General features: G+C 35.8%; 1 protein-coding gene across 1 annotated transcript in view; it reads left to right on the forward strand.

Annotated features, from left to right (window-relative positions):
• Nucleotides 1-752: 752 nt before the first annotated feature.
• The window catches only part of CFAP43 (cilia and flagella associated protein 43), a gene marked incomplete at its 5' end in the record, with an annotated part of 44632 nt that continues 26227 nt past the window's right edge, over nucleotides 753-19157 (forward strand). Inside the window, 12 exon segments of the mRNA XM_010191486.1 lie at nucleotides 753-1006; nucleotides 1731-1827; nucleotides 4584-4751; nucleotides 6156-6185; nucleotides 6187-6313; nucleotides 10960-11092; nucleotides 13027-13106; nucleotides 13838-13969; nucleotides 15127-15243; nucleotides 16334-16414; nucleotides 17235-17383; nucleotides 18406-18509. Of these exon segments, the coding sequence (XP_010189788.1) occupies nucleotides 753-1006; nucleotides 1731-1827; nucleotides 4584-4751; nucleotides 6156-6185; nucleotides 6187-6313; nucleotides 10960-11092; nucleotides 13027-13106; nucleotides 13838-13969; nucleotides 15127-15243; nucleotides 16334-16414; nucleotides 17235-17383; nucleotides 18406-18509 (1472 nt within the window).

A 19157-nucleotide genomic window follows, 5' to 3' on the forward strand; every position in this document is an offset into this window, starting at 1 on the left:
CATCTCTGGAGGTGTTTAAGGAAAGGCTGGATGTGGTAGTTAGTGCCATGGTCTTGCTGATGTGGTAGTGTTAGGTCATAGGCTGAATTTGATGATCTCAGAGGTCTTTTCCAGCCTCAATAATTCTGTGATTCTGTGATTCCTCATCAGTAATTTATTTCAGTCCTTGCGTAACACATTCTGTTTACATGCCAAAGTTTTTCCATGTTAAAGTACTGGTATCTTTAAAGCAGAACAGTCCTCCTGGTTAGGTTCATATAAACACAAGCTGTGCCTTTGTATTTTTTATTTTATGGGGGTGAGATGAACTATGAAAGTGTAAAATGTTTAAGCAAACACAATTGGCAATTAAGCAAATTAAACAGATTGTACCTCTGCAGTGGTACCTCAGAATAAAAGTATACTTTGTTACTATGATACATGAGTACAAAATCAGAGCCTGCAAACTGGCTAACTTTATTTTTAGTGAAAACTGAAGGAAATATAAGTATCTCTTCATGTTCTTTTGCCAGTCCTTTGTGCTCTGTCAGGGTAAGATTGACACTGTGTTTTTGGAAACACTAGTGATTAATACTGGATAATACTGGATTTTTAAGTTATTGTGATTTTGCAAACTTGGTATAAGGATGTGTCTAACAAATCCCAAGCATCGGTTCTAGTGTAACTTAGGCTACAACATTCCCTTTATCACAGTGTTTTGAGAAATATGTGCCTTTGATTCATGTTTTAACATTCAGTTGCTCTTTCTTAAGCTGGGTTCAGGGATTCTCGAACAAGAACTTTTGCTTTATCAACAATCGAACTGTCTGCTACCCTTGTGGCAATTACATCCTCTTCCTGGACATTGAAACAAAGAAAACGACAGTGCTGCAGTGTCAGACGGGCCAGATGGGAGCCTTTGCAGCGCATGGGAACAGTCACGTGCTGGCCTTTTCCGACCAGAAGCTGAATCCCGTCATATATATCTACAATTTTCCAGAACTGAGTAAACTGACAGAATTAAAAGGTAGTGATGTGGTCACCATTTCATTAAAACAATACTTAAATCATCCCATTTCTTGAGGTTTTTTTTTTTATAAGACCCAAAAACCAGTGCAAACTGTCTCATGACAAGATGTGTGGAAAGCAGTGGAAAGAACTACTTTTAGTTAGGCTCAAGCTAGGGAGGAATATAAAAATACCAATTGGAACTGCTACAAAGGGAAAAAATGGAATTAATTTTAGGAAAATATAGTAAGAATAACAAAAAAAAATCCTACTGCAGTAGGCTGCCAAGCAAATTGCTGAAAGCCACATTGAGAAATCTGAGATACGAGAAGAATGAGGGTTCTTGCAGTTAAACTTTGGAGTCTGAAATCTAATGTATATTTTTGCCTGCTCCGTAGCACTTCTCTCCTTAGTTAAGTTGCTTACCCTACCCACAATTTAAAGAAGGATCATACTGCTTGCTTATTTTATGTATATGAATGAAATAATGGCTACAAAGGATTTCAGGGTACTTGGAGAAAAATACTTTACAAATGTAGGGTATTACTGAAAAAAATTTTTTTTAATCCAAGCAGTGATAGATAGGGAACATTTTTATGATAAATCAAAACAATAATCTGGAGTGAAGCAAAGAAATCAGGGGCCTGAAGCGGGTCTTTAAAGAGTTAAGGAGTTATAAATGTGATAGTGTCCAGTAAAGTCCAGGGCAATTAAAGACCATGTTCTTTATTTTTACATTTCAGGTAATGCTCAACTGGACTACACCTTACTTGCCTTTAGTTTCACAGGCCCATATCTAGCCAGTTACTCTTCAATCCCAGAATTTGTTCTTTCAGTATGGTAAGAGTAAAAAAATATTCTAATACCATTTACATTTAATTCGTATTTTGATGTGTGTGCTGTTTTAGCATAAATGAACAAATATGGAAGACACACTGGTTGCCTTCATCTCCTTTTTTTGTTCTAATTGATCAACATCTGGAAACTTCCTGTAAACGTGCTGTTTATTTTCTAGCATTAGTAGCCACTAGTCAAAATGACTGTTAGTTTGCTTCTGCTGTCTTCTACCTTCTTCAACAATCTGTGTTTTGGAGAACTTTTACAGTCTTCAGCATCAGTTAATTATCTGTTCAGCCTTGGAAGTTGGGTACCATGCTGTTTGTGAAAGAAAGTTGCCTGCTGGAATGAGGAAAAGCATTCTAAAGCAGCTTTCTACTTTTTTGTCTCCCTAGACCATTCAGTGGTCCTCTTAATTATGCTTGATCTTAGTTCTGTCTTATAGTTGTGCTCAGTGATTACACTACATGGATCATCATTTTCATCTCGTTGTCATGAAACTAAATATTCAGTAATACGGTGCTGATACAGAAAGTTAGAATATATAATTTTTTAATTGTTCTATAAAAATATAAACCTGCTCTTGGCTCCATTGCCAGCAAGCTTCATTGGCTGTGGAGTCTGAGCACTTCTTCAAAACAAATGGGGAGGGTGGAGCAGGAGGAAGGCAAGCAAAGACATGTAAGGAATATTCTGTGTACACACAATTTAATGATGACCTTTCTTGTACAGTGATTAGTGAAGAGGGAGAAACTCCTATAACTTCCAAATTATAGTAATGATAGTAGATACTATTACAGATGGCTCTTCTTTATCCTTTATGAAGAAGAATAATGTTTGCTGTGAGTTGTGATCATACACATTTGTTCAGTAATTATGTCTGGGCATATATTACAGTAGAAACCAACAAGATAGTCTCACTGACCAGAAGAGCTTATGTGCTTGTCACTTGAAGCAGTCTAATGTGTACACTTCAACAAAAATCCACCATCTTGAAAGACTTCTCTAGATAATTCTTAAAAATGGAAATATCTGGAAATACTGAAATGCTCTGAAGTAGTGGCAAGTTTCAAGGCCAAACAATTTAAACCTGTTTGAATCAGTGTGAATATGTCTATGAGCAGCTAATTGTCACAAAAGAACCATCCTAGATTCCAGTTATAAAGAATTTAGTAACAAAATAGGATTAAAGAACAATGTTAGATTTAGAATTTTAATAACTTTAACAGAGGTGTGTGAATTCACTGCGAGATCAGAACCTTCATTTTTGCAATTAGATTACACTGTGCATTCATTGTATAAATGTGTGTGTACAGATGAAAGAAATCTCAATGATTAGCATTCTCAGTGCATGATTGCAATATGATGATTACACAGTTCCTGTGTTTTAATCAGATAGTTTGGAATCAGAGGTATAAGATGTTTTGAAGGTTATGTCAGTCTCAAATTATAGAAAGCTTATGGATAACTAAAAGCTGCTTTACATCTGAGATATTTTATCCGTAGATCTTTATTCTTTTCTGTTCAGGGGAGAGACTTAATGCCAGATTATTTTTCAGATACATGTACCATATAGTTTCAGATCTTAATAAATTATCTACAATAAAAGAGTGTTGGCACTATCTGTTAGGTATGAGATGGGAACATGCTGACAGATCTTTAGAGAGAGTGCTACACTGATGTCTTTTAAAGTCAGAATTGCAGCTTATAGCTTTCTGTAATTTTAATGAGAGTTACTGTGTATGTGTGAATACTTCTCAGTTTTTTGCATATGCTGTCAATATTAACCATTATCTTGCATCCTGATCGGTTTCTGCGAGTGAATTCATTACAGGCCAGAACAACAGGATTATACTGGATCCATTTACGGCACTGTATGCATTTTAGGGTTTTTTCCTCTCAGCAATAATGACAAATATTAAAGCTATAAATGTTATTTAGATTAACAGTCATATATATTGTCCAAGAATTTAAGAAACAGTTTTAACTATTTTCTTCAAATTATGTTAATCAGTTCATGGTTAGCACCTAAAAATGCAAATACAGTCAATAACTAAACTGGATAATGGCAAATATGCAAATTGAGTGAGAATATAAAACAGGTTACACTGGACAAAAGAAAAGTCAGTGGAAAGCAGATTCCCAGGCTTGTGTCAGCTATATATAACAGCTCCACACAAATTCTGCCCTGTTTTGTGCTCAGGGTAGTTAATGCAGCTATAGGTTGTGTGTTTGCATTCACAACACAATTAGTATGTTACATAAGTAATTAATCTGTGTTTTGGCTGACTGTGTTATATTTCCTAATTATAATACTTTCTAACTGCAAGCCTGCAGGCATTATAATCATTATTTTACAGACTGGAAAAGACTGAGGTGTGGGGTGCTGAAGGGTTAATAGTTAGGGCCCATTCAAATAGTCACTGATGGAACTGATGAAATAAAATCCATGTCTCTTGACTCTCTTGGTCTTTTTACTAAAGGAAGTGCATTATAATTTTTTCTAAAATGACATTTTTCAAAACTATTTTACTATTCAATCTGTTTGTAGCAGTGCTAATTTTGTATGTGGCTCATTAGCCACCTCCTTTTCATTCTCAAGAGGACCTAACGTTTGACAGCAGAATTTTTTTGTCAGTGACAAAGTATTTTTTCGAATCTTCATCTTGAATGTCAGTCATAATCACATCCAGATCTTTGGCTTGAATGTTTTTGACTTATTTAATGGATTTGATTTTCTTTTACTCTCCTTAATGAAGGAACTGGCAAGAAAATATCCTCCTGTGCAGTGAGTCTCAGCCAGGGGTAACAGTGACCTCTTTAAGTTTTAACCCTATGAATTGGCAACAACTGTGTTTTGTTAATGAGAGCTCCATTACTATCTGGCATATTGAAAGGAATAATGATGAGCATCACCTTAAGCAAAAGTAAGTGGAACACTCTTCAGGTTAAGAAAAAAGTCTAGGAGTGTATTTTAATAACTAAGACTAGCAACCCACATGCGATTGCAAATAATTTATCCAATTTAGTTCACCTAGCAATTACAATCAATAATTGCTAAATCACAACTGGTGTGAATCTAACTAGTCAAACAAGTGAGTGGAATTTATTTCATCTTTTAGCACTCACATGTCCAGATTATGCGCATCATGAAGCTAATACTGCTCAGCCACTCTGGCAGCCTCTATCAAAAGCTGCATGACTGAATTAAGGTAGTGCCTGGACTGCTTTCCTGCAAGTGGCTATGTTGAGCATTGCTTTTGTAGATATGAAACAACCAAATTTGGGTAAAGTTGCTTCCTAGTAAGCATAGTTAAACAATATGTTGTTGTAATCACAAATTGTACCAAAAGCAGTATCAGTTTTCTGTGTGATTTCCAGCTTATGTGGCCAATTTACAGGTCTAGAGGGATGGCTGTGTCAATGCAATTCACTGAGCACAGCAAACCTCAAATTTATTTGTGCTAAAATTATTTTTGAGGCTGATATAAAAGTAATATGTATCATTCAAATTGGAGTCCTTGAAGAACACCACCTATGCTGTTTCAGTGGCATCTGCTCTACAACTCCCAAGTGTGTTTAATCTCATTAACTATGAATATAACCAACATACTGCCATTGACACAGTCATACTAGTGAAAGTATAGACAAGACCTTAATTCACCATCTGAAAAGAATACTGAAGGATTTTTTGCCTTTTGTCATTATAGGGTACATATGTGAAAATACATATATACTCCTTTTTTCTCGCTTTTATTTCCATTCAGTCGAGGTTAAACCCCCACTTTGAATTGTTTATTTTACATAATTTTTTTTCAAGTCATAAATCAACATAGTTTGTAAACTATAGAATCCTCAACTCCTGCATTGTAACAGCCACTCATACACTAGTTTTTAGAGTGTAACAGGCAAATACTACTAATAATTTTTCAAAATTGTTAAACTTTCTCCAAATAAACATTAAGTGTGAAGCCTCACAGAATATGCAAGTTAGGCGTGTGACTTTTTAAATCCTGGTTAATAAGGAAACAGTAACACAGAATAGTTGTTTATATGAGGCCACAAGAAAAGACACTGAGCTAGAACATGGCAATCCATTTCTACCAGGTAGGAACATTCCTCTTTTGTAGTAGAATTACTATTACTTTTCAGTGAAATGGTATGTGCCATGTGGAATGATTGTCTACAACAATCCTCTATTACTCTTGCAGAAGTAAAGCCCATTAACTGAGTTGATGGCTCAAAGTTTTGAAAACATCTTTCTCAGTTTTGTATCAGCATTTACTATTCGTATTTTTTCTCCTCTCACAGTGTCTCTTGCTTTTTCATAGAACTGTGAAACTCCCTAGTCGACGAGGGTCCACATAAAGATTTGTTTTTCCCAGTTTCTCATCATGAAGATCCGTACCATGGCCCTGATTTGCCAGTTTCAGTCATTGCTGGACTGGCAGGAGATGAAGCAGAAACATTCATGGCAGTTACTGACTTTGTTTTCCTTTTTACTGTTCCATGTTATTGTGCTTTTTATGCAAATAGGTATTAATAAATTAATTACAGTACCTGGTAAACAGGTACAAACCAGTAAACAGATCTGTTGTCTCAACAATATTTTTGAAATCCACTTTGACAGGAGACTTACAAGTCATGCTGCTACTGCACAGTGTAGTACAATGTAGAGATTCCTGACACAGGTCCTAGCATAGTAAATCTGTGCAGTGGAGGTACTCTGTATCGCTGAAGCAGTGTAAGCATGTCAGCATTTAACCATGCCCAAGCTAATATGACCTACTCAGACCTTGAAAACTTATTCCCATGCTAAACTGCCAGTAACCTGCAGGTGTCCTTACTTCCCTTTGACATCGTTTTCTTTTTGCCTCTGAAAATGTCTCAAGCTATGGAAACACTAAAGGCTTTGTTCCAGACAGCAACCCCTGCTTCTGAAATGCATTCCCATACCACTGACAGTGTTGGACCTGCCCATCTGTCTCACTTATATTTGATCATTAACTTGTTAGCCTCCCTTGAGATGCCTCTTTTGAGAGGCTTCAAAAGTGTTCTCATTTTGTTTGAAATTTGCTTTCACCTGACTTCCAACTAGAAGCATCTGCCAGTGTGAAAATATTTAACTTGCAAATGTAGGATTCTCTTCTAAGAGTAAGACTATCAATTTCTGTTTGGTGGCTTGTGATATATTTGAGACACCAAAACTACCATGCATGAGATGGTACTGGCATTATACTACATCTTTTCAATGAACAAATGTGAGTTCTGTATTATCAAATTAGTATGCTACAGGTTTATGCCATAAACTTTTCTTTTCTTTTTTTCAGAATTAAAAAAATAGGAAATTATGCTTTCCTGACCTCATCCGCTTTTCGTGGCTTCATGCATTTAGATTCGCAGAGGATTTTAACTGTGTAACTGCTGGTGCCCTTGGTTTCCAGGATAGTCAATAACTACAAAAAATACCCTGTACTGATGCTGATTACGCATGAACTGCTTATATTTCAGATCACTTAGAACGTGGAAAATGAAGATAATGTGTGCTCATCAGGGACATTGCCTTTTTCTCCTGCCTTACTGCCTCTTATGTGCAGATGATGAACTGCAAAAAACACTTTGTTCTTTAGCCTGTAAAGTGAATTACGAAAGGTATTGGGGGAAAAAAACAGCTGCCATATTAGGCTTGTGAGGCTTAATAGAATTTATCATTGAATGGATGCTATTCCATTAAGGAATGGTAGGTTCTTGTGCTTGAACTTGGAGAACCATATCGTGAAGATTTCCACACAGAAAAGTTTGTGCTTTCAACCGTACTAGGTACCATTATAGGGTCTTTGCATTCCCAACTGTTTTCAGAAAAAACCTAGACTTCTTTTTAGCAGCTTCAAGGTAATTATGTTCTCCATATACATATTCCTGGAATAAGAGCAGGTTGTTCTACTATTCTTTGATAAAGATTTTCTTTTCTTTCGAATTACATGGTGAATATTTTTATAGTTATTTACTGTCCAAATTCCCTAGATGAGTGTATTTTGATTGTGAATATTGACAGGGTAATGAACATCAGCTGGTTTTGTTCCTTTTGTTTTTGTGGTGGTATGTTGTTTCCTGTGTACTAAATAGTGAGGTGCTACACTCACAGGTTATCACTGGAAGGCACTGAATCAATTTCTGCCATGTTTTCACCTTTCTCCAGACTATGATAGCTGGTAATTTTTTTCCAGGATTTGCATTTATTGTGCCTCACAGCGCTAATTCTCCCCTCCACCCATGCCTCTGTACATGTGCTGCATCTCTAACCTAGCAGAAAAGCTGAGCCGCTGCTAGATCTTGTAACTGCCCACACTGGGTGGAAACAGTGTGCATATGTCTTGTCAGATTAAGGATCCTCTTCCACCACCCCAAAGTGGAACACATAGCTTTGGCAAAGTAATGCCTGCACAAGTTGATCAGAATATACTTGATGGAGAAGATGCTTCTTTGGAATACTGTTTTATCAAGATCCTTATGTTGAAAAGTGTCTAATGCAGCAACTTTGAGAGAGATTGAAATGACTGAACTTGCCAAGATCCTCAGATATCAAGATATCTTCAGACTACAGTTGCTGTAAAAGACCAAGCTGTCCAAAATAGAGGTGCGATAACTACCGCTGTCTGTATAAATTGACAGGCTGCCTTGGCACATGTGTCAGTGGTTGCTGTCACTGATGATTTGTATACTATTACAAAAGTCCATGAGCAGTTATCTGACTCTGGCCTAAATCTGTGCTTCAACATTTGTAAATACCTTGGAGATACTTTCCTCTCTGCTATGGTCAATGCTTTTTTAATTAGTAAGAGACAACCTACTTCTCTTATGATGGCTTATGAGGTGCATTCAGTTGAATGTGGTGGGAACAGTATCACAGCCTGATGAAGCTCTCTCTATCTCTGCAGAATTCAACAAGATTTTTATTCTTCATTACTAAATCTGAGTCAGTTGAGATGAAAGTTTTTCACATTTATTAAGCATGCAAAGTGAAGAACCATTTATTTAGACCGTTATTTAAAGGATTTTTCACTCAGCCATGGTCCTTGGAGGCTGTAGCCCACTCGCAGGGAATGTGAGAGGCAAGTAAGATAAGAAAGCCCATTGCCGGTGCTCTTGTTTGCTGCTTTAAAATGTGTTAGGGTTCCGTACCCCACAAGGTACTGAGAGTGGGTATGTACAAAAGCGTAACCACAGCGGGGCAGCAGAGTGAAAGGAATTGAAATATCCTACAGCTTTCAATCCTTTTCTCTCTTACATTGGCTTGATTTAGTTTTGTTTCAATATTTCTTACATTTGGGACCTGAGTTGCCTGAATATGCTTTACCATGACAGGACTGCTTGACTCCACTCTGTCTGCTGTACCAATTTCATTCTATTGGCTTTTTATAAAACTTTTAATTGTAAAGGTACATCATGGATTTTTTTTTTGGTCTCAAGAGGTGCTACTCGAAAGAGAAAATTGTTAAAAATAGACAATATGATGATGATGATGCACCACCACAACAATGCACAGTTCAAGAAGCAAACGGGTTTGGGATTTGTACAATCTTGTCCCAGTATTAGCATATTTTACCTAGTTTATATGTAAAGACAGTCATGACAGCGGGTACAAAGGAACATCACAGAAGTTGTCTTTACACAGGAAACTTCTGATTCACAGTAGTTCAGTTACAACCTTCCCAAAGATTTATGATGTTCAAGCCTCATAAAATCAGTGAAATGCCTATATTAAATGTTTCTCTGGGTGATGCAAAGCCCCATTTGTTATAAATTTGTTAGTCCTATTTGATTTATAAAGTAAATATTAATATACTTTATTTCTGTAACATTTTCCCCTGAGAAATGCAAAATGCTTTCTAAGCATAAATAGAGAGGAAGTTACTTACCCAGAATCATATAGCAAGTCCTTGGCATATTTTACTGATGAAATGTAGGTACTTACGAATCTCTGTCCTATGTTTTCATCACAAGTCCATCCATATTTCCTCTTTTTAGAGAACCTTTAGTGAGACAGCAGGTGTTTTATAGAATTATAGACTCTTCTTTTTTTTCATCCATCATGTTGTCTAGTGTTACTCACCATCTCTGCTCACATGCATGGTTCTTTGAATTGTCTCTTTTAGCTATTCTCCCAAGGTTTTCTTATGTTTTGTTTCCCTTCCCCTCTCCCTGAAAATCTGGTTCTTTCTATCATGGTGTTTATATGACCTCTATTACTGTTGTATCTGAACAGGTCAATGTCTTTAATTATATTTGATGGAGAAGCTCTGTTCCTGCTGTTTTACGGATGAAGGATTTATGAGATTTATTTTAGCGAAATGAAATTCAAGGCATATGGGAAGTCTGTGGTAGGGATATTTCTAGAACTAATTTGCAGATGACACAAAGGCTGACAGAGCTGTTTTACAGAGCAATTTGGATTATATGATAAGATAAACTATTCAAACAAAATGAGTTTTAATACTGCCAAGTATGCAGACCACATATACCGGTTATACGTACAAGGTGGAAGACTATACTGAAAAGCAGTTTGAAATGCATTTGTCGAGATGTTCTCATAGTGAGTAACCATTTCAGTTTGGACTTCCAGTGCTATTCTGAAGTTAAAAAAATTAATCTATAGACTGAATGTGTTGAATTTTATCATAATTATATCGTTAAAAAAATGGGACTTGACCTGGTTATGGTGGGTCAATATCTTTGCGAGGATAGAGAATATACTGGAGGGATTTCCAAGCTAGAGAACAAAACTGTAACAGATGCAACTGCTGGAGAATGAATCCAGATAAATTTAAATTTAAAAATATATAATTTTAAAATGAAAATGTAATTCATCATTTAAACAAGCTTCTAGGGAGAGAGGTGAGTTCTCCACTACTATCTCCAGTCATAGACTTTTCTTGAAAATTTTCTTGTTTCTCAAGTTACCAGCCTCAGTGAAGGGATGACTGAGTAAAATGAGGCTGACGTTATACGAGTGGTCAGACTCTATGAAGTAATGATCTTTTTGCCTTTAAGTGTATGTAACTGCTTGTACAGATATTTGTCAACTGTTGATTGAACTTGTCTATATTTCTGCTGAAGCTTAGGAATTATATTAAGCCTTCACTGCAACCTACTGCCCACTGCTGGACTGCAAACTCAGTAATTTACATGAGCTGTAAAGAAGGATATGTTTTGGCAATTGATGCTGAGAAAGGCAGTATTTCTGTTCTTCAACAAAAACCTCTACCTGGTAAGAAATAGCTGCATTGTGTGTTTTATTTGGATAGAGAGAAAAGTGGATAGGTTAAAACTTTTTTTGCTTTCTTCTGTTCTCCTATTGCCTAGCTTACAGAAGTTGTAAAGATATATTGTAGGGCTGTATTTCTTTTATTAGTATGATAAACATTTGAGAATGTCTTTTGAACTTCTGTGTGTGTTTCTTTAGCACCCAATAATTTGCTTTTGTTTTTCTTTGGGGAAAAAAAAAGATAAAATGCTCTAAATACATCAAAACCGATAAAATTAATAATAGTTCCAGTAGCCCAGATCTTATTAAGCAGCCCTACTAAATTTACATTAAACTATTAATATACCAACTATACACAGTCTTTTTACTATTAGTTAAGTACCAATAATTGATTTGATTTTGCATAAAGGATTGCCCTCATTTGGTACTTGGGCATTTTTTTCAGACTGGCTGACATTTCCTTTGTAAGTAAATAAAATTAAAAATTGTGGTTAGAGAAAACAATACCAGCACTTAGCATTAGAAGACAGATAAATCTGCTTCTGTACTACTCTCCATGGCAAGTATTGCTACTTCCCTTTTACAGCTGTAAGCTAAATCACATAACGACTGTGCCCGCTCAGTTGCATAAATGACAAAAATGGCAGATATTGAGGAAGAATATTGGAGTCAGTATGCTGAACCTGGCCTTTTTGTTCAGTAGACTGGAATATAACTGATTTTTATTGCAATATTGATGTATAAACAAGGTTGACCTTATTAATTGCTTTCTTTTGTGCAGAACACATGCGTAAAATATTGGAAGTGGTGTCATACATTCATAAACAAGTACAGAAAAAGAAAGGTATTTCCATGTTCAAATCAAGCTAATAGATTTTTAGGCAGCATCAGTGATGTCTGGCGATAATAATATGTGAGTACAGCTGGAAGCCACTGTTTAGAAAAACTCAGCTCGCACTGGCCTCTCTGAGACACATTGATGGCAACCTTTTATATGTTTACATGACAAATGATTAATAGCTTTTGTGCTAATAGACAGCCAAATGAATAGCCTCAGGAGAAACAGAAGCTGTGGAATTATTTCTGCTCATTCTAATTTAAATTTGAATAAGTGCTGCTAGAATATGTTCTTGGTTTTAGTAACTTTTATGTAGAACTGCAATCACTTGTCATTTAATTGAGTTAGGATTTAGGGGGTTGTTTTAAACACTTTGCTTTGGACTCCACAGTACAAAAAAGTTATTCCCATAATGGACAAAGTTCAGCACAGGACCACAAAGATTATTGCTAAGTCTGAGTACATGACATACAAGGATGGGCTAAGAGAACTGTTTGTTCCGCCTGGAGAAAAGGAAATGAGGGATTTTACTATTGCTCCAGCTATCTAAAGAAAGGTTACAGAGGAGATGAACCAAACAGGCAAAGGACACGATTTGCATCAATGGAAATTCTGGGTAGATGTTAGGTTGAAAAATACTTTCGCAGTGAAGGTAGTCAGACATTGGAGCAAGTTGCCCAGAGAAGCTATGGAATTTCAGACCTCAGCTGGGTATGACTCTGGACAACATTATCTAACTTGGAAGTTGGTTCTGTTACTCTGTGCTGAGCAGGAGGTTGGATCAGAGGACTTCTGCGTTCCCTTCCAACCTAAATGACTCTGATTCTGTTATTGATGAACTTTAATGTGGCTATTTATCAGCCTTTTCAAAATCAAAGGATTTCTCAAATTAATTTTTAGTTCCTCAGACCATGGTAGTACTGTCACTTCAAATTATGTATACCAGCCTTCTCATTCATTACCCCAGCAAAAAGTCCAAAGAATGTATAGCTCATGGAGTCTTTTTACTCATAAATAGTAAATCTTCCCAGATTTGAAGTTGAGACATGTTATTGCAATAAATTAAATTTGACATTTTATATTGGTCTTATGCTCTCAGGTGTCATACCAAAGGATCTGCGAAAACCAGTTTTAATTGCCATGGCATTTTGTAAGGAGGGACTCTACGCAACTGGAAGTGTAAGGCATCCTTTATGCTTTTAACTTACTCTTATTTTATGAAAATCAAGGAACATTCAAGTGGAGTATATTTGCAGAGTTCACTGCAAAGACAGGAGCTAGAAAAAAGTGGAAGGCTGCAGAACTATAAAGGTCCTCTTTGGTGTTGTGTGCATTTTCTTTGTTAAGACTTGAGACAAGAGATTGGAAGTGAGCAGGATGGGAAGAGATTCCATTTTAGTACTCAAAGAAGCAACAAAAGCAATCCTATTTTTAACAAAAGACAAAGAGTATTCTAGAGGAACAGAAAGGAAGAGTGGACAAAAAGTAGGAAAGGAGAGAAAATGGCAAAGAGAACTGCCAAACTGCTTTCTGCAAAATCTAACTCGCTATTTAACCCAAGCTGACGATGCCATTGTATGTTTCTGCTTAAGAGTCAGACAAATACTTACACAGTCTCAAAAAACCCAGCATAAAATCTTAAGTATTAACTGATAAGAGTCTGTTGTTATCAACCGTGGACTGCTACTAAGACTTGTATTAAAGAACACATTCATTTTCCAATAGATTTATTATCCAGGGTAAGAATCCTCTGGATTTAAACATAATAAAGGCAAATGAGACCATTAGTTATGGGATACAGTTGAACACTGTTACTTTAGGGATTTTTAGAAGTTCTTGCAGTTCAGTTTGCCAAAGTGGTTTAGGATAAATTACTTAGACCTGATCTGGATTTGTACTTTTCTACACAGGAGGGCTTTTTATTCTTTTATCGCATCAAAGGTCTGCAGTATGAAATGAAAATCTGCGCTGAAATCTTGCAACCAATATCCAACCTCATATTCTCTCCTGATTACACCATACTTCTGCTTGTCACTGAGCAGGTATAGGATCTGAGTTTATAGTGTTACATAATGGGATGTTCCTGATGTTCAATATGTGTATGCTGATACTATTAGAATGAAATGTCTGTAATGTGATCATACAAATCAACAACTTGTATCACAGGTGAATTTAGTCTTTCTTGTGTTTTTAATGAAAGATTGGAAAGACTTCTAATGAAGCACAGAACAATTGTTTCCTAGAGATGGTGGATTATAAAGTACCTAATGCTGAGATTTCCCAACAAAAATACTTGTATGTTTACAGTGGACTACATGTTCAGGGTCTCCAGTGTGTTCAGGGTCTCCAGTGTGTTCAGGGTCTCCAGTGTGTCCAGGTCATGTGGGACCTACTGCGCATGAGCTCTAGGCTTGATGTGTGCCTGCACAGTAAGAAAAACGTAGCTTTGGTACATTAGACCTACTGCAGCTACACAGTAGAGTTGTTCTGTACACGTACCTGAATTTGTCTGGCAACCCCATCCAAGATCCCTCTTTGACTGGCCTGATGTCCAGTAGTCTTACACAAGGGTCCCAAATCCTCACATTCCACCTGTTTTTCCAGACCTTTTATCATTTAAATTGGCATTTTTAAAGCTCTTCAAATGTTATTGTAGCGTGTGTGTGTATGAGGAGGTTGTGGGTTCAGGACATCAGTGCAATGGTAATTCTGGTCACACTCTCTTGCTGATTTCATTCTCCTTTTATAACATGAGTAAAGAAGTTCTAAAAACTTTGTCAGTATTAGTTATGAATTATTTCTTAGTGGCTTTGAGATCTTCAGATAAAAACATCTCTTAAAGCTTAAGATTTATGATTTGTGTTTTATGTCCTTTTAGAATATTTATTGGTGCTTGGAGTAATGTGAAATAGGGTGTTTCAAAATCATTTTATTAAAGCAATTTTGAGAAATAAAACTTCTTGAAGATGTGACTAGCTTGATCACTCTAAAATGAACTAACTTGATCTTCAGCTAGTGTAAACTAATATAATACACTAAATTCAGCTGAATTCTACTGAGCCTGTTTAACTTTAGAGCAAAATATAAAACTTTAAAAAGTGAAGCTCAGGAAGATGAGTAATCTTTGTCGAAGTCTTTGAAAGCTTTTAATGAAAAGTTTTCAAAGCCCAGTGATGGATTATTTCTCTTTATTTGTCAGGGGACAATGTATACTTACAAACCTGCCCAGAGTGGAGAAGCTGTCAAGCTCTTGGACCCATGCAGCAGTTGTTTTCTGGCAGCTGATTTTCTTACTCCAGGGAACAAGTACTGTGTAGTAAGAAATTGTATTCTTTCTTATGTATACTAGTGGCTCTTTTCAGGTAACCAAGATGTTGCTAAGGCACAAAACCAAAAGCCTTGCAGAGATTGAGACTGTTCTGATATTTGTTACAGTTTGTAACTTCTCGTTAATGAAACTAAATTGCATTAATTCAGGTATGGCCTATAAAAAGGTCAGAACTTGCCATAAAATGCAGGTTGGATAATTCACAGATTGCTAAACTGTCATGTTGGTTCTGCTCTTGATTTATGTGACTCACTATTGCTTCAGAACATAGCTGAGTGAAAGGTGGATTCAATTCAGAGAACAGATGTTGAAACAAGAATTTCCTACTAATCTTTTCAGCCTGGCACGGCCTGAGAGATGGCTCTGTCCTGGGTGCAGGGACAAACTGGGTCTTACTCATGGATCTGTCCATTCAAGAAATTCCTTGCTTTCCTCCTATGTCTTTGACTCCTGCAAGAAATATATTTTAGCTAGTAAGTCTGATACTTCTCCAGGTCATGCATTTTTCAAGTAGCCAGCCTAGGAACCCTGGGGTCTTAATCAGATTTGTTTGATGAAGCTGTTTGTTTTAGTGTGGGACTGATAAGTTTTACCTGACTCTGAATGAGTAATGTGAGGGTTGATTGTCTTTAGCCACATTTTACTGTGGAATTATAAAATTGTCTGGAAATAAAAAGAATTCAAGCACCATTATGATATGTATCATTTTTCATGTAAGAAAACAAGACCTCTCCTTGAAAAAAAAAATACAAGCAGGTTTTTCTATAGCTGGCTGAATGATGGGTTTGCTAATATTGATCAAGCTTACGTGTTTTGCCCTAGATTGTCTCATTCTGCTTAAAGATCATGCCTGTAGTAGCAGCAATTCACAAAAATTATTCAGTGTTCTCCTTCAGCAGGTGTACCTTGGAGAAACAGGGCTTAAAAGAAAAGCAAGATCACTCCAAGCAAAACTAGTAACCCTTGATCACTATGCTCAGACATTAGTTGAATTTATATTCTATGGAAGATCACTAGTCACTTCTGGACTGTTGGTTATTACACCCTCTTTTGACTTTGTTTTTTTTTTGTTCAACAGTCTGTAACAACTTCAGGTGAAGTGCAAGTTTGGTTCCTGGAAGATGGAACTTGCCTCAGCAAGCTCAACCTTGATGTTGAGGTACATGTAACCAGGAGTTTATATAGTGACTGATACTTGAAATTTTCTCTAGTATTTTTCAATTCATAGCATAATATTCCACAGATTTTGATTAACTAGTGTTGAGGAAAGCTCAGTAGTGTCTTTGAACAACACATGAAAGACATTTTAAAAATACTATCTTTCAGAAGGTTTCCTTGAACTAATCATGTATTTAACCTGGCCAGAAAGCAGAACATTTCGACCTAATGTCCTAATGATCTAAATTTTTATTATATTACTTGAGTAAATTTTTATTTTTTAATGGGTGTCACAACTGAAAGAAAAATTTCAAGTGTATGAAAACTAAATGCCTTGACTTATCTGAAAAACAGATTTTAGGAGTTTTTGAATTGATAAAAGTATTCCAAACTGTTAATGCTTTGACCTGAGTATTAAGACATTTGATTTAAGATGCATCCAAACCTTGAAATCTGACAGAATAAGAAAAAAAATCCTTTTCTATAGCAGCTGTATATGTAACAGTACACCCACTCTTTTATTCAGGTGGAATTTCTTTCACTTAAAATCTGGATAGTGGATATAATGTTTATTTTTTTTTCAGAGGAGTGCAGAATTAACTTTTGATACGTAGTTGTAGAGCATAGGTAAAATTCCTATGATGTCTCAAAAATCCTTTCTTTCTTTTAAAAAAACAAACAAACAGTTTTTAGATAAACCACTTGGGATTTCTTCTTCAAATTTTAGGAACTTTTAAATAGTAAGAGAGATTGCATACTAAGATATAGCGTAACTTATAAAAAGATATGGAACTGTTAAGTATCTTTTACTTCTCAACTAGGCAACTACAGTGGCTTGCTGTCCCTCCTCCAACAGTGCTGCTGTAGGGACCAAAAGAGGTCAAATCTATTTCCTTGATGTTACCAAAGTTGAAGCTCCATGGGTTGTTCACAGAATTTTTCTTTCCAGATTTCCAGTGCTGTCTTTGCAGTAAGTATGTAGTAACAAGGGCAGGAATATTGTCAATGTGTTGCTTGAATAATGCTGTTAATTGAACAAAAGAATTGTAGTTTTAATTCTAAAAATAGCAAAGTAATATATTTTAACAGCTTCAATTTTTTTCCAAGATAGTCTGAATTTCTTGCAAGAGGAGTAGTAGCAGGATTTATATGAAAGAATTATAATAAACCTGTATTTTAGGAAGTTTTAACTGAGCACTGAGCATAGTGGTGTAGAAGGTCCTTTCTGACAGATGTGCAGTAATTAGGTATAATTCTATGTATCTGAATTTAGATGGTTATTTCTCACTGAATATAAATTTGAAGTTTTGTGAAGTTGAGTTTAAGCCTTTTGGTTGTCCCTTCTTATATGGTGGATTTTTATTACCACTGTTAATTATTCATTTGCTTACAGTTCTGGAATTTACCAGTCCTCCTGTAATTAGCTTTAGTGTTCTAAAAGGGGGTTTTTTGTATGTTTGTGGGGTTTTTTCAATTATTGAAAAAATGAGAGAGTATTTACTTCTACTTTTTTTAAAAGTTGAATGGATTTTAGACTGTTAAACTTTAATGTAAATCTGCCTGTTACTTAGAGGCTCAGATGTGATCTATTTTCAGAGTTACCCAAGGTAAAACATTAAAAATAGATACCAAAAGCAACTTATTCAAAGTCAAATTAATACAAACAAGGACAAATCTATTCAAAATAATATCAACATCTGTATAGTAGGGTTTTTTTTTTTTAAAAAGGAAACTTCAAAGAAAGATTTAATAAAGTTTTTGAGATAGACTGCTTTGGAGTATCATTAGCTTTAGATTGACCACCCATTCAATTAGAAATTGCAGTCATGAGACTGGGCTCTCTGTCAGGCACTAACCCTCTAAAGACAGAAGATGAAATTTCAGGTGCATTTATGTCCTCAATGAAGTCAGCAGAGTTATGGGAGTAGAATTATTTGACGCTTTTTATTGACTGTATTGAGCTGTTTCTACTTGGATTTATATTTTACCTAGTTATGATCAGAGTGGCCAGATCCTCATCGCTAGAGCTACAGAAGGACATATCTTTATTCTAGATGCTCGGCCTTCAAAATTATTCCAGGTTCTTGGATATGTAGGTAATATATGTAACAATATTAATTACATTGTGTTTTCACTATTTGCTGTATTTTAAGTATTTAAGACAGTTTATGGTTGGATTTGATGAGCTGAAGGTTTTTTCCAACCAAGTGATTCTATGATTCTATACTTGCTGGTCAGACTAAGCCATTCTTCTTAATTCTACTTATTTGTAGGACTAAACATATTCTTCCCACCTATTTCCCATCCATATTTTGTCCTGGTCAGTCTTTTATTTTTCGCTCTGTAATTTTAGTTAGCAAATGCACCAGCATTACTTTTCTTGCAGGGCACGTATAAGTCACAAGGAAGAGAATGGATTATCTGACCAGCTGATCCCAGCTCCAGCACAAAAGTAATAGTGCTGGCAAAGAACTTAAGACCTTTGTGGCTCCCCATATGAGAACTTAAACTAAAAAGCTGTAGATCATGATAGCAATATACTGTTACAAATGTCTGCCTCAAATATCTTTAATATTAGGACTGCTGGAATTGTCAGCTTTGCTGGTTGATACTGAAGAATAAAAAAAAGATGGAATTGCAGTTCACAAAACATTCTTCTTAAATTTGTGAATTTGTTTATGCAGTCTCTAAATTCTAATAACATTATACTTAGAGATCACATCTGTGCATATAGATCTTCAGCA

This window comes from Mesitornis unicolor, unplaced genomic scaffold, assembly GCF_000695765.1.
Source record: "Mesitornis unicolor isolate BGI_N332 unplaced genomic scaffold, ASM69576v1 scaffold27199, whole genome shotgun sequence".
Classification (NCBI taxonomy): domain Eukaryota; kingdom Metazoa; phylum Chordata; class Aves; order Mesitornithiformes; family Mesitornithidae; genus Mesitornis; species Mesitornis unicolor.